Source organism: Megalops cyprinoides, chromosome 23 (genome assembly GCF_013368585.1).
Source record: "Megalops cyprinoides isolate fMegCyp1 chromosome 23, fMegCyp1.pri, whole genome shotgun sequence".
Lineage (NCBI taxonomy): Eukaryota > Metazoa > Chordata > Actinopteri > Elopiformes > Megalopidae > Megalops > Megalops cyprinoides.
The window spans coordinates 11,964,623-11,987,895 of NC_050605.1; the positions used below are offsets into that span (position 1 = coordinate 11,964,623).

Sequence of the window (23,273 nt, forward strand, 5' to 3'; positions counted from 1 at the left end):
TCCACAGCCCCCCCTCCCCCCCGTACGCATAGGCTGTAACGCGCTCAATGAGCACACGCGCAGACCTTGTCTGTGACGCATGAGAGCAGGCGGCGATGGCGGGGTGGGAATCGACATCACTGCTGACATCAACGGGAGCTCAGCTGCGCGCTGCTCGCCCGACCGCTCTCCGGCGCGGCGGACGCTCAGCAGCCAATCGCAGCGCTGCCTCCAGGGATGTGACACCACACAGAAAAGGCATATCCTACTGATTTCACACACGGGCAGGGATTCCTGTAAATAAGGTCACTCACACTCACAGATAGGACACACGCTCAGGTAACACCACAGCACATTAAGGTCATTTGCTGTCTTTTCTCCAAAAGCAGCGAGGTGATGGACATATGAACCCTGACTGACAAAAAAAGAGCAGGTCAGTTAAAGATAAGGGATTTGAAAGCCATGAGAAAAGTACAGCAGCTGGGTAGCCTGTTATCATTGTCCTGCCGGGCGCAAACAGGTTAGGAGATTCCCACAATGCACTGCATTATTTTTCCTGGGGAGGCCCCACAGTCACACTGACATCAAACTTCTGCATAGCAACAGACCCACAATGCACACGAACGCTGAGGGACTGACTTAAGTTGCATCCTCTAATTGCCTTTGCCTTGAAGATTAGAAAATTCAAGCCCATGCATGTCTGATTGTAAGAGGGTAATCGGTAAGCCATAAATCTGCAAATTCTTAGCCTATTATATCTATAGGAAGCAAAGAAACAAGAGCAAGAGTCCAGTTGCTAACTGGATGACACTGCAATCAGTATCTGACAGCTACCAGTCTGAGAGAGAATGCACATAAAGCCCCTCCCTGGTACAAGCTGTTCATTCATCTCTATAACCACTCATGACTTTCATTCAGTTTTATTATCTTTCAAAAGTGGTTAAAGAAACACACCATTATGTGAGGGCTGTTTACACGCATGGCACACGCTAAAGAAAAAACACAGAGCACAACCATGCACTGATGATCATTCACCACCAGAGCCCTCATGGGGAAAAGCACAGAGGAGTGACAGAGTCAGCATGGTCTGTCATGGAGGGGATAATCTCCATTATCAAAGCTCATTTTAAACCCAGCCGGGCATGAATGCAGAGGCGCACAATCGATCCCTCCCAATTAGTCCTCAGTGCTGCCATTAATGCTTACTGTACCATGCCCTACAATCACTTGCACTGGTTCTGCGGCTTACCCGGCAGGTCGTTTAAGTGCACAAGTTAAAGCCCCGCGTGCACAGTGAAGCTGTGTCCGTCGTGTGCACCAGTCAGCAGCCACAGCGAAGTGTGGCCTCATTGTGCCACACAGCTGAGGGTAAGTGGGGTTTGGCTTGGTTAGCGCTCGGATGGGTAACCTCCTGGGAAAGGCAGGCCGCTGCTGGAGGTGTGATGTTAGTGTTGGTAGCAGGAGGAACTCTGGACCAATTCAATCCGTTAGCGGAGAGGAGCGCTGGGCTGTAGACAGTGCCATACAACAGATGAAAAGGAAAGCCAATGTCCTGATTTGCAGTGGTCATTGAGTCTCTTGTGGTGCTTGTTGAGAACAGGGGTGTTAACCTCGCTGTCCTGGTCAAATTCCCAACCTGTTTCTATACTGATTGGCTATCTTTACCCCTTGCATCCCCTACCTACCTTAGATCCCCAGATCATTATAAAAGAGAACTCAGTTCTCAGGTGAGAAAGTAAAAATCAAATAAAACGTGGAAGGGTGTAGTTATACGTACCTTACAGCCTCAAAACAACTCATCCAAGGTTACCAAACCAGCACCTGGGAGGGTTCCTGTGCACAGACATAAAGACGTCTCTGCTTTCCTTTGGCTTCTCTCTCTGACACAACTCAGGGTTTCTGGGCTGCCTGATGACACTGCTCCACTCTCTCCAGTTCTCCCGTTAAAGGATTGGAGTGGACAAGCAGCTATAAATACTTACAAACTGAAACAAGGTAACTACAAAAGCCAAGTCTGTAGTTATTTATCAGAACCGACAGGAGCGTTTGAGAACTGCTGTCTACAAGATGGCACACTGTAACTATGTCTGGAAAAGAGAGGGGAAAAAAATGAACTAAGCCTGCAATTAAAAGCACATTTTCCACTACATCACAGCCAAGGGGAGATTAAGTTATTGTGAAATTATAGGTTTGTGGGGGCAATATTCTGAAAATACCTTTTTCTTTTTCCTGAGGGGTATAATTACACACAAGGCAGGCTCAGCCTTATTTTAGAGCCATTGTATTTTTAGTTTTTTGTCTAGCATATGAGGGGACAGGTCTGTCAGTGCAGACAGAAGCGTAATTGTGCCTGTTCGCTTGTCTGTCTGCTATGCTCTACACACAAGTTCTAAGCTGACAAACAACAACACCGAAAGCGTTCTGCACTCATTAAATGATAAAAAAGCCCCGAGTGTAAGACAGACTGTTATTTGGGTAATTACGATGCTGAGTGCCAGAGGTTAGATGGCTGTCATTACAGCAGGACCGGAGGCAGGACTCTTTCCCGCACCTCTCGGCCTCCGGTCCTGCTGGGCCTGTCGCTGGCCGGGTCCCTCTGCGGCGGACAGGAAACAGTGCAGACGGACTGACGCTTTCTGCGACGGCCTTTGTGATACGGGGTTTTCGCCACAATGGCCCCCCCTTCGTCGCACCCAGCGTCGGGGTCCGACCCCCCGCCCTCCAAGTGTGAACACTGTGCAAGCGGCACGTAGCACCAGCACAGCACCGCCCCGGGGCACAGCTCTGAGGTAAAGCCGGCCATCGGTGATAAATGACTGATAAATGCCTCTTTACAGAGCACTACTACTGCTGCTGCTGGGAGCAGATCTGCATGACTGACTCCCAAGACAATCGGGGTTGGGGTTTTTGTTTTGGTTTTGGTTAAAGCTTAACTAGTGGTTTAACCTGCACAGGGCAGGAATGCTCCTTTGCCTTGCCGTAATGTGCACACACTTGGATTCCTGGAAGCAAGCATGCAGGCCTCGTCTTTCATCGTCTCAAGGCTGTTGGTATGAGGCAGGCAGTTTCGCAGGAAAGAAGAGCTTCTCTGAATGCTATAACACATAGAGTAATAAACTGCGCAGCATTCAGGAAGGGATGAGGTAGTTCACAGGACGACAGGGAGGGGCGGTTTTGACTTTTGTAACTGGAACCATACACACAGACACAGCCCTTTCTGGGCCTGACTGCGGAGTGTGTTATTTCTGGGAGGTGTCCTGCACCCAGGCTGATGACATCCTGTCTGGTGCTTCTCAGAGACAGCTGTGCTGAGTGCTCTGCCCCAGCGGCCTGGGTGTATACAAGAGGTGGCAGCCGGACTATCGGGAGTGGACCCTGAGCGTGTCCACTTTATTCCCAGTGCCCTCAAAGGCAACCGTGTCAAATCGAAGCTGAACTGATCATAGCCTTCCACTTCCGCAATGGCTCTGAGCAATTTCCAATCAGATCAGCTGAACTGCGGTCAAGCGTGGCTGCTTTATGGACATGAACCCGATGTGGAATTTCACTCGCGCTCAGTAAAACGCTCACTAAAGTTGCCGCCCACACTGCTGCTCATTGTTTTGCATTGAGATTGCTATCACTTCCGTGGGATTACTGCGAAAGAGCAGCCAAATGCGCTTGGCTAGGCGCGCGTCTCTGTGAAACAATTAAAGGCCGCGGCGGGTTTGGAGCTGCTACCGCGCTCCGCCGATTGTCACGCGACCGCACAGGAAGGGGAAAGCGCGTTCACACCTCCAGCATACACAATGAGTCTCCAGACACCCACAGGAACTGAAACAAGTGGAGCCAGTGGATGGTCAGTGTTTGCACCCACAGCAGTAACCTACCCAGCAGAGTAAAGGCAGCTGAATTCATAAACCGCTCCGCCGGGTGACCGGAGGTGAGGGCCACCTGCGTTTTGCATTTATAAGACCCGGGCGGTACGATGGGACACGCAGTTCCCAGAAATGATAAAAAAGAACCTGGTTAAATCGGCCTGTTTTTTTTTCCAGCGATGAAAGCTTCCGGGACGGACCGCTCCGCTGCTGAGAAATCCGCGGCTGGGGGGGATGGGGTCGCTGACCCGCGGGGAGAGAGAGAGCGGCACAGACAGAGCGCGTGCGTCTCGCTGAGCACGGAGCGCTGAGCTGCGCGTCTCGCGGTCAGTCGCGCTCTTCCGGAGCGCTCACACAGAGACCGCTCCGACTCGGGGCGCGGGTACGGGCGACGGCGACACCCGCTCCCTAACGAGCCCTGCGTGGCGAGGGCTGTTCCCCCTCAGCGGCCCGGCAGAGCGCACTGGGCGTCACTGGGACGGCTTGACGTGTGCAGAAGGAAGCACTCGCAGCTCTGATTCAGCGCTCCCGAGAAGAACAAGAATAAATTATATTTAAAAGGGGGGGCTCGTTCACCAAGCCCAAAGAATAGCGCCTACAGAGCTGCATGCAGGCACGCAGGTCTTCTTCCATGGCTATGCTGTAAACAACCCCATTAAATGACATCACATCCCTTTGATGTGATTCCACACCAACGGGCAATTTTCACTGGGTTTGAAAAAAATAGTCACATTCCATTATGCTCTATGATGTCTTGTATATCACCACTGATGGCATCACGTGATCTTCTCCCTTCTGCACGAATGCCCAGTTTGGTAAGATTAGTACACACGATACAACAACTGCGACTATAATGACATAGCTATAAAGTGGTCTGGAAGACTATCTTTGGCTTGGAAGCCCTATTACAGACACTGGTGGTACAAGCAGGCCTCTGAGATCGGAGGCTGTTGCCCTCAAGCTCCTGCGGGGCACTTGCAGTGTCGCTATATGGCTCCGGGGAGGAGCGTGCGATAGCCGGGGGGGGGTCTCTTTCACCAAGAGGACAGAGGCGAGGGGAAAAACGTGGCCGTCGCCGTGGAGACCCGGGGCGCGAGGCCCCTGCTGGTGGCAGATAAACAGCCCAGGAGCAGGAAGCAGGAGGAATCGTTTCTCACCCACATTCCAGAAGGGCCCGTGCAGCCTGCCAACTTCACGCCATGGTGACAAATACTGCCTGTCCACAGAGCCCGGCCTCTCCAAGCCGCGGGAGAGGCTCCGGACCTCAGAGAAATACCACAGGTCTCACCTGCAGAGGCAGCCGATTCAGAGGCAGCTCTGTGTGCAAACTGACCTTGCTTCTGGATAATTCACGCGGCTTCTCCTGAGAGAAATGAATGGGGGGGGGAAAGCGGCAAATTAATTTTACATTCTTGAACAACAATATCCTGCTTGTGTAAGCCACACTGTACAGATGCCAAAACCCCCATTATTGTCATTTTCAAAATGCTTTATACTTATCCTCTCCACTGACAAAATATAGACAGCTTGCAGGGAATGCAGAAAAGCATTCTTGGGGTGCTTTCTCGTGTAACTATGGTACACAAAAAGAATACACCAAATGCAAAATATTGTAATTTCACAACACTTCATACTTATCCTCTCCGGTGACAGTGACTTTTCAAGGAGTGAAGAATAGCACTCTCAGGGAGCTCTCTCATATAACCGGGATTCACAAAATGGGTCGCATTAAAGCAGGAAACCCAGGCCCTTGTGTTTTAAAGCTTCAGGCTGCTGTGAACGCCGGCTCGCTATTGTTTTCTTCATCATCATAAGCGCAGAACATCACCGCGACTCGCTCGATTCTCTGCTGCCAGACAGCCTGGCTCCACACCCTGACCTGAGTCATGGAGCACTTTCTTCAGCTCTAGTATGAGGGTGGATCTTTTGCTCAAAAAGCGCTTTTGATCTGCTCAGACATACGGTACGCAGAGAATCAGGGACAGCACACAGTCGCCAGAAAAAGCTGCTCAAGGATAACTTAGCAGGACACAATATCGGCTCCTATCACAACTCCCCGTGTTATTAGCAAACCTGAATATGACGTGCACACAGCTGTACTAGCCTCACTTAAAGACGCTTTGAACTGGCAGAAACAATCAAAAAGCCCTTTGAAAATAAGAATACAAATTAAGTACATTACGTACCTGCAAAACTATCTAACTGATCAAAATCAAGGAGGCGGAAATTTTCTTTTCCATACAAATCGGCATGTAGTTTGTGCGTTGGGCTGTAATGTTCTAAAGCTAGAAATGTGATGTATCAAAGTTTTTTTTTATTTTGACAAATTTTCACAGGAGAGAATGAAAGTTTAGAAATCTGAAAAAATACATCTTTTCTTACATTAATAAAAAAAACACATTTTCATGAAAATGGAAACAGCAGAACCTAACATCCAGGTTAAATTAATACTCGTGATGGAGGCTTTATTCTCAACAAATTCATTGCAGGAACTATAAGCCTGTTGGAAGGTTTGTTTTAAACATTCGCTTGTTAATTTAGATGTCCCTGCACTGAAAGGGCTTTGGACAGGCGTTGCGGTGAGCATGCCCAGTAACTAAGGCAGGTGAGCGTGGACTGTCGGCGGGAGGGAGCTGGTGGTGTCACAGTGCCACTGACTCATGGGATACTGCAGCACTGCCGATGACCGCATACTTGGACTGAGTCACAGGAGCTTGACACATTGCTCCGTGAGAAGAGAGAAGAGCGTGTTCCGTTTCGCCATGACAACATGCACGACTGAACAGTCTTTCATCACAGGACGACCACTGCGTGCTCATGGAGCTGGGAGACTGGGGGAGACTGCAGAAGCATGCAGCAGTGGAGCACAGTGGTAAGGTGCAGGGCTTGTAACCCAAAGGCTGCTGGTTCAATTCCCCAGTGGGAGACTGCTATAGTACCCTTGGGCAAGGTACTTAACCCACAATTGCCTCACTAAATATCAAGCTGTATAGATGGATAACACATACAAGTTGTAACCTATGCAAGCTGCTCTGGACAGGAGCATCTGCTAAATGAAAGTAATGTAATGTGCGTCCACTGTGAACACTATAGCTCATGGGGCTGGGAGACTGGTGGAGACTGCAAGGGACTGGGGACTCATTCCCCACAAGATGGTGGCTCTTCTTCTCCAAACCAATACAGTACATGTTTTCTGTCAGCAACCAGAGCCAGACATACACACACAACCAGCCTGGGGTCAAAAGCGTGTACATACAGCGCCTGCCATGTGATGAGTGACAGCGTTCTGCATGACATAAGGAGTCGATGGCTTTGAGATTCAAAGGAAACGGGCCGGATCAACAAACAATGGTGGACAAGTGGCGTTACGCAACACACAATAAAGGATTCTCAGCATCCCTGAGCAGATAACCGACGAGCAAGCCATTAGCAGAGTAGAGGAATTAGAGTGCTAAATACCAGGGTACACAATGAACCAACCACGGCTTCTCAATGAAAAACATGTCAACGCAAGTGCACTGCGCTTCCCAAGATTTACATTCAAGTCTACGGCTGCATGTAACAACCTCCCAGGTCCTTTGTGTCCTTCGCGCTCAGCCAGGCAGCAGTGCTGAGAAGACCGGATCAATGACGCAAGCTTTAAGATGAAAGCAAGCGGCACGGCCCAAGTGTTGCGCAGTCCGTATCAGCTGGCGCTGCGCGGGCCCCCCGCGGGACTGCTGGCGGGAAGCCTCCGCGTTCGCCAGCAGCGGCCCTGCCCGGCGGCATGCGGGAGCAGGAGGGTGTAAACACGAATCCATTAACGCCTGGCCGGGGGAGGCGCGTCACGGCCCCGCTCCGCTAATCCTTTTTCCAGCCGTGTAAATTTCAGCCGAGCCCCCTGTACCCCAGCAAGGTTACAACCGCTCACAGCATCCAGAACCAACATCTGTCTGCTCGTGTAAAGCAAGAAGATTAAATCCTGACTGGGCACAGTAAAAGCGGAGATTAAAAACCTCCACGTAATTCACAAATTATTTTCTATATGAGCGGCCAGCAGAACAGACACCTCATGAGCAAAGATTAAAGATGTACATTGTGCTTTGTGTCCCAAGCAATGTGATCCATCTCTGGTCAGTCTCTGAAAGCTGGGGCATTATTATGCATGCATAAAAAACACAACCATGTGCCATTTATTCTTTATTTTTTATTCATATAGTAGAACTTTATGTTTTCAAAATGCATTCCTACGAAACTTCATCCGCCAGATCTTCCAGATAGTTCCTGATTCCAGATGCTGTGCACAGTAGGTCCAAACCCTCCTGCAGTTTGGGCTTGATCTCTGCACTTTTGCAAGGGCATATGGACCATCTGCTTCATTACAGTTAGCTTTTGCGCATGCTTATGACTGGAATTTTCCTGGCTCCTCTGCACAACGCTGCTTTCAAATCCTTGCAGAGAGAACAGCGTGATGGTTCTTCTTGACTTGCGGCAAGGACCTGATGTCACCTCTGTTGTGGGATCGGCAATGCTGGTGGGGTGTTTGGCTTGAGTATGAAGTCCATCAGATCTGTCTTGCCGAACTGAACCAAGCATATCTGTTCTGAATCTTATACAGAGCTAATTTCATTGCCCTGGATGGCCTTCATACAACTGATTGCCCAGTGTGGCTTTACAATAAAAAAGAAAATGTTTCTGCTAACACAGATTTGGGGTGTGCTGCTGAATGCCTAAACAGATACAGATATGAATATTATGTAAACAATGATGCTTGGCCGAGATCACAGAGATCCCAGCTGAAAGTGGCTCCTTGAGTTTCCGCATTAGCTTATCTCAAAGCACACCTGCAAAGTTATCAGATGGTGGCTCTGCTGTTGCTGCTGTTCAGAGCTACTTTAAACAAACAGCACTGTAAACAAAATAAGGGGACTCTTCCTTCTGTATTTACAACCAGTGTCCAGCTAAAGCTTCTACAACCCATTTGTCACTAAAACGACAGTTTACCTCTTATTAACAGGTTTGTCAGGCAAATAAAAATGTCTACTTCTTTAACTATTTTGTATCTAAAATTTCTGTGGAAATTTACCATTTATATTGGTTGAATTAATTGGTACATTAACTGAATCTGTTTTGTTTTTATTTGTTGCACTAGAATATGTTCCTGCACATTTGGACGTTTAAACCCGCTGGCATTTGATTCCATTAAGAACAAAATCCTGACAACGTCTAAAAATTCATTACACAGATAAAGTACAACTTTATCCATGAACTGACAGAAATAAACACGCTCTGTTGTGACATTCACTGACTCCTTTCTAAAAATGTCTCCTATTGTTTTTATTACATCTCTGCCGCTGTCCACAAACCAAAAATAAATCTTCCCTTTATCTCTGAATAATTACACTGCACATTTTCTGCTTTTCAGAGACATTTCTCACTCCTCTCCCTAACCACCAGGCAAAGAATGTCTATGCATAACCGACAGAATAGCATTAAAAATTGTACTAAACCTAAGCCATGGTAGCTAACGGCCTCTAACAATTTACAAATGTTTATTTTACCCTGACAAAACCACTCATATCTTTAAAAAGTGAATGTTACTTAGGCAGACAGTGGCTGCCCAGGCAAACTCACACCCCAAGCTATTTGAGTAGGCCTTCACTTGAGGATTGGGTTTTGAACATATGCACGCAAGTCTCAGTCTCTGTGATAGTTTTACCATCACTGAATCTTCCCTTAAGCTTATCCCAGCCATCTTCACAGTCTCTCACTGTGGAACACATGCCTGGGTGGCCACCGTCAGCCCAGAGGTGCCAGTTTTTGAAGACAACAGTGCTTTTGTTGCAGTTAAATATAATGGAAAGGGGGGGGGTGCTGCGTGCTGGAGGCTATCCAGAGCACACTGGAGGTAAAAGTGAGCTTCTGCCATGCTGCTGGGCCAGTTCTCTCATTCTCACATCCCAGCTTTGTTTTGTGTGACAGGGAGGTTTTACTATACTGTATAAAGAGGACATGAGTTAGGTTTCCCACATGTTGTCAATTAGGACTGGAACAAGAGTTCTCAGAGACCCGCTAAAAGTAATTGTAATCATCTCTATTTAATCTACTTGCTGTCAATATGCATGAAAAAGTGTTCTTGACTATAATATGGGCAACAATCTAAGACCAGCTCCAATTGTGAAATGTATTGGGTTCATAAAAGAGTCTGTAGAGTTTCATACCAAAACTGTGACAAAATAAAATGTGGAACTACAATCATATTTGACAAGACTATGAATGTGTATTGTGTTGAACAAAAAACAATTTCACAAGCTAGTGAGAAAAGCCTGCTTCAATGAACCATATCTCATGCATTTTTAACAATATGAAACAGAAATTCTGGCTATGTTTAAATCTCCACATGACCACAAGCATTAATGTTCAGGTGAAATACGGGACACTCGTTCCAAGGTCAGGTCCACTTGAACCAAGATGTAGCAAAAATAACTTTTTATTAATGTGTGTTGTCTACCACTCATTCTCTGTGATTCATATACTTACACTGTGATGGAAACTTTAACCACCTCATGCCTTCCTTATATCTGTGTGAACATTTGTTTTCCATGCATACTGACTGCATGACAAACTCCAGTTAACTGCACTAATACACAGCATGGCATCTGCCCAATTCCCTATCTACTACACTTCAAGTTTGTTCTACAGTTTGTACTCAAGGATTTACTTAGGGTGTGTTTAACACAGAACGTATTAAGACAGCATGTGGGTGAAAGTGTGTAAAATCTCCTGAAAACCAGCCCACAAATGACTGGAGAAATTATGACAATATGCAGCTGCCCTCAATAAGAGGACACTATATTTAATTCATCACTGTCGACATTCTTTTAAGGATGACTGAAAATCAGATGTCATTAATGACATTTTCAAATATAATTTCGACATGACTTCTGCTCACGTTTAATGTCATTGTTTTACTTTCGTGATCCACTTGTTGTCCTGGTCTTATAGTGTGTTATCGAGCAAACCTGCAGTTTTCTTAGGGACAGGGCAGCAATGGGGTAGAATACATCAGCAGCAATTTTTAACAGAATATGGCAAGTACTTTAAATAAGGCATGGATGTCAACTTTTAGGGTCCACTCCTTCGTAAGTACATCGCATTTTCCGTTCCCACAGATAAAACGTGTAACTACCTAACATCGCATCCACAAGACAGAGGAGTGAACTTGCATTAACAGAAGCCGGTTCTCATACGGGTTACATCCAGCACACCATGCAGCTAGACAAAATGGGCTCTTCGTGTGGCTTAATGATTTGACTGTTAGCTTAAGTGATCAATGTTGAGTACAGTTTGGGAGAAAACATATAATTGACACACCTCCACAACAGGGCAAACGATGCTGTCGTGACCATCGTCCTCAGTCATTGACGAACTAAGCTAACGTTAGCCGGCTGGAACGGTGACTCAGAAGCATGTGTCGCAGTTTGATTAAGCAGTCAGCTGGCGTTAGCACAAACTGTTCTATCTAGCTAGGTGGCTAACTGCGAGTTTCACACATACACACATACACACACACGCAGCGCCACGACAGCGCACTGCGGTCAAAAATACGAAGACATCAATTGCTAACTAACGTATTGGCAGAGCAGTGTAAAAATCTCATTGACGTTGGTCAACAGCCACTTTTCAATGCCCCACGCTTCGCCATTTCTCCACACTTAGCTATCCCAGTTAAGCGAAGTGTTCTTCGATAAACGCATTGATTTTGTTAGCCATTAACTTGCCAGCTAGCTGGCTAACTTGCTCCAGACCACAACACGTAGAAGAAACCGACCACTATGCTAGCGAGCCATTTAGCTATTACAGACAGCTGACGGGCTGAATACCCAGCTAACAACATGCTGATTTGTAGCTCACCCATGTTTTCATGTTTAAAATAAATGTAGTTCGCTAGCTAGTTAGCTAGCAACAGCTTCACAAGAGACAGACCTACACAGCTATCTATCTGCACAGCAATCTCAAATCAATGACAGTGAACCGGACCGGCCAGCTAGCGAACTAAAGCAGGTAGTTATCCAGTCGTTCTGAACATTTTCCCCCACTAACCTTTTTCATCCGCGGGGCTTCGGCCACCGTACCATCGCTGTTCACGAAAGCTTCGCCGTTTTGTTGCGGGTCCGTTCGCTTCATAGCGGACGCCTGCGGCATCTTCGCGGGGTTCGGGCAGGGGGTTGATGTCGGGCTGGGGTCCCCTCTCACAGCCTCCGCCACAGGAGCCGCCGCGGACGAAGTAGCGGCGGCGGCGGCATTCGCCTCGTTTTTAGTCACCCCCTTGTCCTCGGCCCTCGGTGTCACCGGGGATACAGGTGGCAACTCTTTGCTGGGGATGTCTTTCAGTTCGACCTCGGCCATTTTCGCTGCCACAACCTGGACTGACATCGTTACAATTTCACAAGTCCTTTTTTTCAAACACAAACGGATACGGGTTCACGAGGACGGCGCAGACGCAAAGGATTGTGGTATATGTGGTTTCTTCAGCAGTCGCTTCAAACAAAGCCGGCAGGGCTCTTGCGGGTTTCTTGCCCCGGATTGTGGTACTGTATTCCGTATTGTTTTCATATAAAATTTGATTTACCAACAGTTTATTTAAAATACGTTTGGAAATCCTGTCGCGCACCTCTTCTAAAGTAAGTTTATTATGAATTTAGAGGACACAGAGAGACGGAGCATATCTCTTAGATACACCGTCTTTGGACCAGTTTAAGTTGTATTTATTGAAATTAATATTTTAACGATTATTAACTGGGAAAGCGAAGTATTAGTGAAATGTATGATGTAATATGTCATCAATTGCTTCTCACAATCAGTTTTATATTAGTTTTTTTATTTATTTTTTTAATTTTGAAATAGAATTAATTGATACCATAACAAATTTCATGACTACACCAACCTTTAAGCAGCGAGGTTGTTTACATTATAACTATGAGCTTATGTGTCACTTCCATACGTATCCCCGTAATGTTAAATAAAGGTAATGAGACTTATCGTCATAAGTGTTTAACCTCCTGTTTGAAGATGGCGATACCGATATGATCACTCCTATGAACTTTAAGAGCACTGCATGTAATCAATCGCTTTCCCACCACAAGTTACACAACTTAACTAAAATAGAACAAATGTCAGTGTATTGCATAAACACAACTGAAAAAGTAAATGGTTTACAGAGTAACATGTTTGCTGACCATTTTCAAATAAGTTTTATCCAATTTCTTGTTGGTTTCTTTGTCTCAATTGGAGGATCTATAACCGAAACAGGTGCTGGATTTGCAAAACAGGTATTGTTGAATACTTGAAGCAAATTCAAAATGTGTTTAGTCATGGTGCTTATATTAATATTGGCTTATGTAACTGTTCATAGCAATCATTTTTAATTTTTGAGCTACGGTCACATTTTCGTCTCTTCTTTTCGAAACAATTCAAGGTCAATATATGTACTGCATTTGTAAGTGCAGGAATGGCCACAAAATCCTGCATAATAGGTGTTGTTCATATTATGCTAAAATTAATATTTTTTTCAGTTTCTATACTTTGGCTGATGGAGACATATTCATAGTTAGATGCAGAAAGTCAGATTATGATATTCAGGAGGTCAAAACAAACCCATCATGGTACAAAAATAACTTGCCTAAAAAAGTACCAATTTGTCTGTGCATTCTAAATGGGTCCACTTTAATTCCCCAAAACAATAATTACAATAACCACACACCCATTGAATACACAGAATATGACCTCAAATTAGTGATAAAAAAATGAAGTAGACAACTCCATGAACTATATGCACCTGACACTGTGACCTCACAGATTGCTACTCATTGGTGCCATTTTACTTTTATTTTACCTTTAGCATGTGGTTCCACAGGTGCTAATATTTATGACCCACTACGGATGAACACAGCTTAGTTCTTTTAGAAATTACATACCAGCAATTCATGATCTGGTTCTATTTTGCTAGATCAACAAAGTTACTAATTATTACTCTTAACCGAATGGTCAGATTTTACATATTTTACATACTCATAAAAGTATATAATTTGACAAAATGGGAATTAAGGCAATAAATAAATAAATGGATACACAAAAAACCTAAAACCCACAGTGTGGGAGAGGAGCTACTTCAGATGCTTTTCAGCACAAAATGCCTACTGCCACCCAGTGGGTGATTCCGATAGCACCGCTTCATTTTATTAACACATACCAGAATACCTGTTCCTTCATAGCCACAAATAAAATCTTGCAATAAAATCCTTAACATTAATTCGTCAGTTTCGCCAACTGTTAGCAGCTGACATTCATCTCCAAAAAAGAACCAAAGATTTCCAAAAAAAAGCTTTGTAACTAATCCAAAGACGCATGTCCATTTGCTGTACCAAGGAACATTTCAATGCATTCCCGAAACACCTCCGCAACTCTTACAGCTGATTCATACAAGCATGTTTATTTCAACATCACCACACACTGAAATTCATACAGTTTAAAAATGTACAACTTTACATTCTGCAAAATGTTTTGTAAATGGCAAACAAGTGAAAATTGTACATCTCATTTCAGGGCACTTCCTCTAACTCCTGCCGATAAGATCAGAGCAGTGCTTATGAGAAGTTGTCATTACTGTCTCACAACACTGAGTGACAAGTATCCCAACCACTGTACAAATGAGAATCTGCCTTATGACTCGATTTCTACAAAAGCTATACATAAAAATGTTTTTATAATAACAAAAATTCACATCAAACCTTTCCATGGAGATAAATTTACAAAAAATAAGAGTCAGTAATAAAAATAGGCTTAAACATGAAAAACATGGAAAGGAGTGTGGAAGTCCATGCATTTGACAGTACTGTCTCAAGACATAAAGGCTCCTTAACACAAATACTTTTCAGCAGGGGAAGACTTTGGCACTGAATGAGCATAAAACAAAATTTGACAATCGTAACATGTTGCAGGACATAGAACAATCTTTAAACCAGTATAAAAACTGAAATCCACATGCAAGAATATTTAGCTTTTTCAATTTCAAATTGATTTTCATCTTCATAAATAATGTTTATGCTTTCTTTACAGACTCCATTGTACCCTTAGAAAAAAAGGATATTTTAAAATATTCGGTAAGAACTACATAACAATATAATATTTATAAAGGCTTATGCTAACCAACAGTCACATCATCTCCATCCATGTCACAGGTGACATTACCATGACATTATGATTCTTTACATCAACGTAATGCCACTTATGATATGGAGGGTGACATTATGATGGTCTGTGTTAATTGGCATCAGCATTCATGAATCTTAATACCCTGCTTATGAAGACATTATGTAGTACTTCAGAAGGTCCTATGCAGTTCATATGCAGGACCCTTCAATAAACAATAGACAATAAACATACCTCTGAAGATTATATGTTAATGTGTGTTGGTTCTAAAGGATACACCTTACACTGTGATTTCTTCAGAAGAGTGTATTGTCAAAAAGGAACTGTATTATCAATGGTTTTTTGAAAAGATACTTGTGAGAAATTGATTTTTGAAAGAACAGTCCAGTTCTACATTGCTCAGCTGTGAGGTCTCTTCATCTCATCTTCAAAAGCAGTGTACATCAGTCTTCAAATATCCACAGAATGTTGACTCCAGATAGGCCCAGATTCACCCTCCTGTGTGAGGAAAAGAAACAACAGTTAAGGTGTTATTCTGTGTTGTACGCTTATTTTATTATGCGTACTCAAATGTGGCCTTAGGGCCAACAGAATTTATCACAAATAAAACCTTTCAAAACTTCTATGCCACTGAACAAGTCAATTTCATAGGGGGATAATCACATCACTAGACCTCTAATAACGTTCTTAAATGCAATTCTCAAAAATAAACACTTAGCGATAATTTTCCTTTCTCAGTCTAATGAATGTACTGATGAAATGAGATCCCTCACCCCAGCATTCCGGACTCCTTTGTCTTTATGATGAACAGAAACATGAGAACGGTGTGGAAAAGGTTGTTTCTACCCTGTGAATAAACCACAGCATCAGTAAAACAAAGTTAGCTTTTGATTTTCAGCTGCGGATGCAAATTATCCGGATACTTAAACACTGCACAAAGGATATGGTTGCCTCAACAGACATAAGAGAACCTTCCATATGACATTTCAAACAGACCACAAGTAAAAACAACTTTAGAGAAATGATGTCCATCCTGAATAAAATTAACCAAATAATTGATTCCTGTGGAAAAAGATTATTTTCATTATGATCAGAAAAGGCCCTGAATTCCTTTTAGTGGAGTGACTGTCTGGAGTGTTAAATCCACCTCACTTTAAGGCCATGGCAGTCTGGGATAAAGTTGGGGTGATAGTAGAAGGCACAGTGCCACAGCTGTTCATGAACCCTGGGCAAGTGGTGTGCAGGCAATGCCACTGCAATGAGCCTGGGGCCTGTTCCATGCTTTGATACTGTGGGTAGAGATTTGCACAAGTGCAGTCAAGGAGAATGTCAGTTCATAGGAATGCATTATACTCTAAGTCACGAGTGAGTGTTTAAGCATGTATTGGACCCAGGGCACTGCATACAAACATGTACTGTGTTCAGTTCACTCTAATCCTCTTACGTAATTGTTTCATTTAATCACCACTTTCCCGTCAGCATTATGTGTACAGTGTGATTAATATTTGATTGTACTAATGTATATTAAATTGAGATCCTTTCAATTTGTCATATTTAATAGTCCAGGCTCCTGTGTTACAGTATAAGATAATAGGGTCTATGGTTCAATAACAAATCTGACAGGCCATAATTATCCTCAAGGAAAATCAAATTCTTCCCTCACATCAATAAACATGCAGACCACAAACATTAAATCATGATGCTGCTGACTGTGTCTACATAATCACATGTGCATACACAACTTTTCATACCCACGTATGTCAGACAATGCAAAAAAAAAAAAAATCTCTCTCACACTCTCACACACACACACACACACACACACACAGACAGACACACAGACAGACACACAGACACAGACACCACACAAAGACAAAATCACACAAATGCACAGAACATGCTTCAGGGTCACCCCCTGTAAAATGTCACCCATTTTGGTCTCATATTTCCTTCAAAAGAATTACATATAGGGCAGAGTTTTTTGGCATTTCATGACTTTGTCCTTAAAGATATGAACTTTTGATATGCACTAAATTACAAAAAAAATACAGCTTCACTTAATCGTATCTGAAAAATGATTTACAAAAATGCTCATGCCCAATTATGCTCATACAAACACGCTATGCTCATGTGTCCACATGACAACCACAAGAACACCTGAGAGGGTCACGCCCTCAAAGATACACTGGGAGGACCCAGGGCGACTGTCCTAACAGCACGCGTGTTCGCCTGCCAATCAGTCTGAATGAATATCAGACTGCTGTCTGAGGAAACACATGATCTGATTGACACCACAGAGAAAAGCAACATCCCAAACAGAAAACAGAAGAAAACACACACAGAAGCAGAGTGGAGTGTTTACAGTCAATCTGCCGGGTGTGTTTAGCACACACGTGCCCTTACCTTGGGGAGGCTGTAGACGTGGCCCTGGTATACGAGCTGGTAGTGCGGAGGGTTGGTGCTGCTCTGGTGGATGCAGAAGAGGTTCTCGTTCGACACGTCTGTTTGGGAGACACATGGGAAAGGCCACTGCGAGAGGGCTACAGGCAAGAGCCGCTTTATACAGCTGGATATTTACTGAAACAATTGTGGATTAAGTATGTTACCCAAGGGTACAGCAGCAGTGCCCCAGTGGGGAACTGAATCAGCAACCTTTTGGTTACAAGTCCTGCTCCTTAACCATTACGCCACACTGCTGCCCAGCTCTTACATGGTGCGGCCCGTGCATCTGCCTTACCTGGTTTGTCCGGTGTTTGGATGAAGTGCTGAGAGGTGAAGGTCTTTCCATCGGGGTACTTGGGGTGAGGAGGGAGCCGGGAGTCCAGGTATGTGCACACCACATGCATCAGGATCTGCAGGAGGGAATCAAAGCCTTGACCACCTGGTTACCTCCGTCCCCGTTTCACAGCATTGGAATTGTCACACTTATGTAGGGGAACTTCAGCGCTGCCATGCTGTGATATGAGAGGACACTGCCACTGTCACATTGTGGTGTTGGGATATCTGGATTATCAAACTGATGTAGGCGGTTATATGCATGGGGTGATCTGAATCCTCAAACTGAAATGTATGGGGGTATCAACTGTGATGTAGAGGGATAATAGGATTGTTAGACGGTCATGCTGGATTATATTAAATATCACATTGTGATGTGTAGGGGCACTCAGGTTGTCACACTGTTATGGAGGTGGTTACTAACAGCAGGCGTCCACTGAGATAAGAGGGTGCAGCAGAGGGGGGACTCACAGCGGAATCGGTCGGCAGGTCGGTGTCCCACTTCCTGCCCTTCCAGTCGCCACCCCCGTTCCAGCGGAAGGAGCTCATGCAGCCACTGTGGGCCAGCTCTGATGGGGACAAGCAGCAGCACGTTAGTGACACCCACACATGTTGCTCATTGCCTGACTGTCACCTGACTGGCTAGAGCTCTGGACAAATCAGATCTCCACAAAAGCTCTATCGAGCCCACTACGCAACAAATGCGTGACAGCCAGGGGGGACCTATTCCCACCATGCTATATGCACCTGAGGCAGGATTTAAGCCAAGCTCTCCCTTCACCTTTTATTCGCTCAACAAGGTACTCCTGGTTAGGCGTGATGTCCAGGTACTGCACTATAGCGTTGAGAGTGGGTATCGAGGAGGCCTTGACAACAGCTGCCTGCTTCAGACTGCTTATGCTGGCCTCTGTGATGGAAGAAAGAGGAACGAGAGAGGGGTGTCAAGATGGCTGTGAAACACCTGGCTAAACAGCAACTCCAACACTCCCCCCTCTAAAGAGCTGTTACCTCCAGTCTGCAGCTCAGGACAACCCATTCTCCTCAACTGGGAGTTCACAGAATCAAGCTCTTTCACCAGAGGTACCAGGATTGTGTCATTAATCCACTGCAGGAAGAGGAAAAAAGCCTTGCTTCACACAGTTCTGACATCTGCCATCTGCTGCAGAAATAAACCTATGACTGCAGTATTTGGTATTCAGAGCAGCACTACGCTTCAGCTACAAATTACTAAGTTACATAATGCCTTCATGCAATTACACAGTGCTTGTTTTTTTTTTTTGCTGGTAGTTGGATATGTAAACTGCGGTAATATCTAGGTTATGAAGAAATAGTCCCCAACCATAAAGAATCAATGACTTCCAAATTATTCATAAAGGACTTCTCACTTGTTTTATTATGCAACAAAAACCACTGGCAATTTGTCAAAATGACCTTTGCCAAGATGTCTCAATTGCGTGAGAAAACTGAGAGAAGGCCTACGTTTACACAGTCAGAACACAGGATGAACGCTCTCTCACGTTTCTCAGCTTGGCGGTCCAGCTGTCTATGCGGTCCACCGCCAGGTGTCCGGTTGTGATGCGGGCCCACACCTGGAAAACAGCAGAGAGGAGGCGATCTCTCATTAGGGTCAACCTCGGCTTGAATGTTTCCATTTCTCATCTGCATGAATGACAGACACCAGTGGCTGTGAACCACAGTGAGAGGAAAAACCTCCACTCAACACACAAGTGGCTGACAGCTGCTCATTTAAAAGAGAAGCTGCCCTCCTCTCGCCTCACCTCCTCCGCAGCCTGTTTGGAGCCCAGGTCCGTCTCGTCCTTGTGTGCAGAGGGGGCCTGCGAGCGACAGGCCAGCTGGTACTGGAACTTCCTCAGGCTCTGGGCGTAGTCACCCATCGAGCGGCTGTAGTTCCAGAACGTGGGACTGTGGGAAGGTGACGCGAACTCTGGGCTTCCTGAACGAGGGGGTGTTATAAAGGCATACAAATACTCAGACACACACATAAACCTTGGATGAAATAATGAACTCACCTCCAAGCTAATGTTACTTTCACAGTATATTCACCTTTCTAAGCAAGGTCTTTTAAAATCCCCCCTTCACCTGAGCTTACCCAGTTGACTGCGCTGGCTCTTCTCCTCTTCGGAGCGGAGAAATCGCTCCAGTGTCTTGAGGTCGGCCATATAATCGTCCTTGCCGCCAGGGGAGCTGAAGATGGAGGGGGAGGTGCGGTACCGTGCCCGCAGGCTCGACCCCTCCATAGGCCCGATGCTGCTGGGGTAGGGGGAGGAACTAGGAGAGGGGCTGTAGTTCAACACCTGAAACCAACGCACACCTGTCAATGACGCAATGCCACAGTGGAGTGGCACACTCCTTTTCTGTTCAGTACTGCAATTAAACAGCTATACACCTTTAATTTTTTGTGTGCTGAGCAAAAGCCACGGAAAAATGACCCCTAGGTGGAAAAATGTGGGCATGGATAAAGCCATCTGATATAAAACAAAATATGTCATGCATCAAATAATCAACAATAATCCATAATTCCAGTTGTAATATTATACATCAACTGACATATTATACTAATAATGTAGGATTATACTCCTTATATGGCTTTTTGCTTGTGTTTTACTCACTTGTAAGGTGCTTTTGGATAAAAGTGTCTGCCAAATGAATAAATGTAATAATAAAATGTAAAGTTAATACATCATGTTTCCCCTTTCTTGTACATCAAATCTTCAAGCCACTGCTTAGATCCAAATATTCACATGTAGTTATATCTGTTATTTAACGGACCTTGGACAATGCACTAAAGAAACTCATACTGCCCAAACTGTACGGAAACAACAAGATCAGTGCACTTCCACCAAATGAAAGTTATGAAGCACCTTCAGAACACTAGAGGGCAGAAGCCTGCCGGGCAGAGCAGGCTTACCTTGCCAAAGCTGCCGGGTGTGGAGTAAGTTACGGGGGAGGAGAAGGAGCCCCCGCTACCCGGGGGGGAGGGGCTCTGCAGAGGCGGGGTGTAGCCCGTCACACAGCTGGGGGAGAATTTGGGGCTGGTGCTGGGGGGCCAGGAGGGGCTGTAACTGAGCACGCTCTGTCCCTGCAGCGGGGAGGACTGGGCAGGGGCGGGCATCTCCTTCTTTTCTGGCTTCTGAGGGGGGGTAGCCTGGATACCTAAAGGTCAACAAGGCAGACAAAGGTGAAATGTTCGTATCCAGATAATCCCTTCATGGAAGAATACAGAAGTGCAACCCATTCCTTGGCAAGGGTCATCACCCAAAAGACCATGGGGCATTTTTGGTTGCAGTGACTGACTCACCAGAATCCCTGAGGCCAAGTAGACGGTGCTGCTCAGGGGTGAGCACAATGCTGGAGGGGGCCATGGTGTATTTGAAGTATCTCCAAAAATCAAACAGGGCATTGAGGCTGAACAGACAGGCGAGAGCAAGCTCTGTGAAGAGACAGGGGTAAATGTCGACAAGTCCATTAAAAAAGCAGTTCACCAATACATTAACAGAAGAGAACATTTTGTTATAATTTCCATTCTATTTTCTGACATGCACTTTTATTTTCTCAAGGTCCTGCAGTCCCTCCTGATACAATTTCTGCCAAACATGCTTGAAAATTCTAGTTGTTCCAAAGCTTTCTCTTTCACACAACATGACTAAATGACAATACATCTTTTATTTAAAAGTAATCTCACCTATATACCAGAGGGGCCAATAGGAAATGTTATAGTATCGGCTCAGCAGTTTCCCCGTCCTGTGATGGAAGGCGACAGAAACGTTATGTAACGCCATATAAGGTGGTCATAAATAACATGGTTTGGTTATTTCAATACCTATGTCTTCAAAAAAAATAATAAATACAAATTAGCAGACTTAAGTAATGTATAGCCGACAACATACATTTCTGTGTAGATCATGCCGGCGAGAGAAACGTTGAGTACCGCCCAAGCGAGCACTACTTTCCGCGCCTGTTCCTCTCTCCTCATCCTCATCGTCCTGTCGATGAGAGAGGGCATGCCCTCCTTCACTGGCGTCATTCCTGCACGAAAAACATATTTTAATTTAAAATGGTTGCTACCAAACAATACAACAGCACTGTTATTGTTCAAAAGCGTAGTTTCAAAGTTTCTTCAAAAGTGTAACCGGTAGCTATGGATCTATATAGCATCAGCAACTCGGGAACCAGAGAACTGTATACAGCAACGAAGTGCAGTTACATTTAGTCATATTATTTAACTAACAACATAGCATGAAATGGTAATTGCGTGTACACTTAAGCCGTCTAGGTAACTACAGCTATACAGTGATTTGAACTAGTAGGGTAACTTGTGTATCTAGTTAGCTAGCTAACTCTGGAGATCTTAACACATCAGCACCTGAACGCTATACCAATACCGCTAACATTCTAACGCCAAAGAAAGCGTTGCCAGTGCTAATGCATGCAATTTTTGAAACTTGAAGAGGATGATCACAGCTAGCTAGTGAAGTATCAGTCTGTGATGTTTCACTTTTAACGTTATCTTAAAATATCTGGCGCTTCGACTGTGAGCATGCTGTCTGATCTTCCTCCTAGCTAGCCAATCATGCAAAACCAACAGCAAGTAACTTCAACTGGCCAATTAGACATATGGCCACTACACTGAAAACTCAATTCGGCTAGCGAGCTAACATGGTAGCTAACGTCACCTACCTAGTTCAACCTGAAGTCTTCTTGATTCACTGTCAGGCTATATACCTTACTATATGTGTGTCATCATATTATAAACAAACACTCCTGTAATTGTGCATTTCACGTGGAAATATAAGGTTATACTCAATATTAAGTTAACTAGCCACCTTTCCCGCTCCAACCACCACTCCGTTCAGCACTACAGAACAGCACCTTAACCCCGGAAACAATGCTTATGACAGATATATATTCTTCCGGTTTGCATGAAATTCCCTTTACCCATGGACGATTAAAATAGAAATAATCCTGCCCTGTCTCACCTGCGTCAACGCGTATGTATTAACCCATAGAAAATGCGATGATTTATGGAGGATTTAAAGGGAGTGTACTCTTTCACATGACTCTTTGCTTGGAACACAACTCTTGCTTTACTTTCTTAAAACACAAGGTCGCTGCTTTCTTTTTGGAACCACACTTTGAAGATTGTCCCTATGCAATGACGCAACGGCTCATTGCGCAGTCCCTCTACAGCAGCTGTTACCGATAGCGCAGTCAGGAGGCGCTATTTGCAGGTACAGATACCTTGTGGAAAAAAAAATTCCATCTATCTCTCGGTCTGTCTGTCTGCGTGCATGTCCTTTTATATTGTTATCTAAGTCATGTTTAAAATAAATTGTGTCATGCTTTTAATCCTCTATCATTTCATTAATAAATGAAACTGTAACACATGCTTTGTCTTGAATATGAAAAAAAAACATCTCATACTTTCCACCTACATAAAACTTACAAACAATT

General features: G+C 44.7%; 2 protein-coding genes across 3 annotated transcripts in view; both read right to left on the reverse strand.

The window, feature by feature from the left end:
• ahcyl2b (adenosylhomocysteinase like 2b) overlaps positions 1 to 12,277 on the reverse strand; it is a 44,017-nt gene extending 31,740 nt beyond the window's left edge. For both annotated transcript variants that reach the window (XM_036517697.1, XM_036517698.1), the window contains exon 1: positions 11,919 to 12,277. In XM_036517697.1, coding sequence (XP_036373590.1) covers positions 11,919 to 12,251 — 333 coding nt within the window. In that variant the 5' untranslated portion in view covers positions 12,252 to 12,277. The remainder of the gene's footprint in view (positions 1 to 11,918) is intronic.
• A 2,843-nt stretch (positions 12,278 to 15,120) lies between these two features.
• tmem209 (transmembrane protein 209) lies at positions 15,121 to 22,692 on the reverse strand. The gene is made up of 15 exons (XM_036518030.1): positions 22,500 to 22,692; positions 21,710 to 21,848; positions 21,505 to 21,563; positions 21,121 to 21,252; positions 20,731 to 20,975; positions 19,912 to 20,116; positions 19,580 to 19,755; positions 19,319 to 19,390; positions 18,810 to 18,906; positions 18,583 to 18,708; positions 18,273 to 18,370; positions 17,764 to 17,878; positions 17,430 to 17,527; positions 15,800 to 15,873; positions 15,121 to 15,524 (listed from the first exon to the last, which is right to left on the reverse strand). Exons 2-15 carry the CDS (start codon positions 21,844 to 21,846, stop codon positions 15,470 to 15,472), a joined length of 1,689 nt encoding a protein of 562 aa, XP_036373923.1. The 5' UTR covers positions 21,847 to 21,848; positions 22,500 to 22,692; the 3' UTR covers positions 15,121 to 15,469.
• Positions 22,693 to 23,273: the final 581 nt, after the last annotated feature.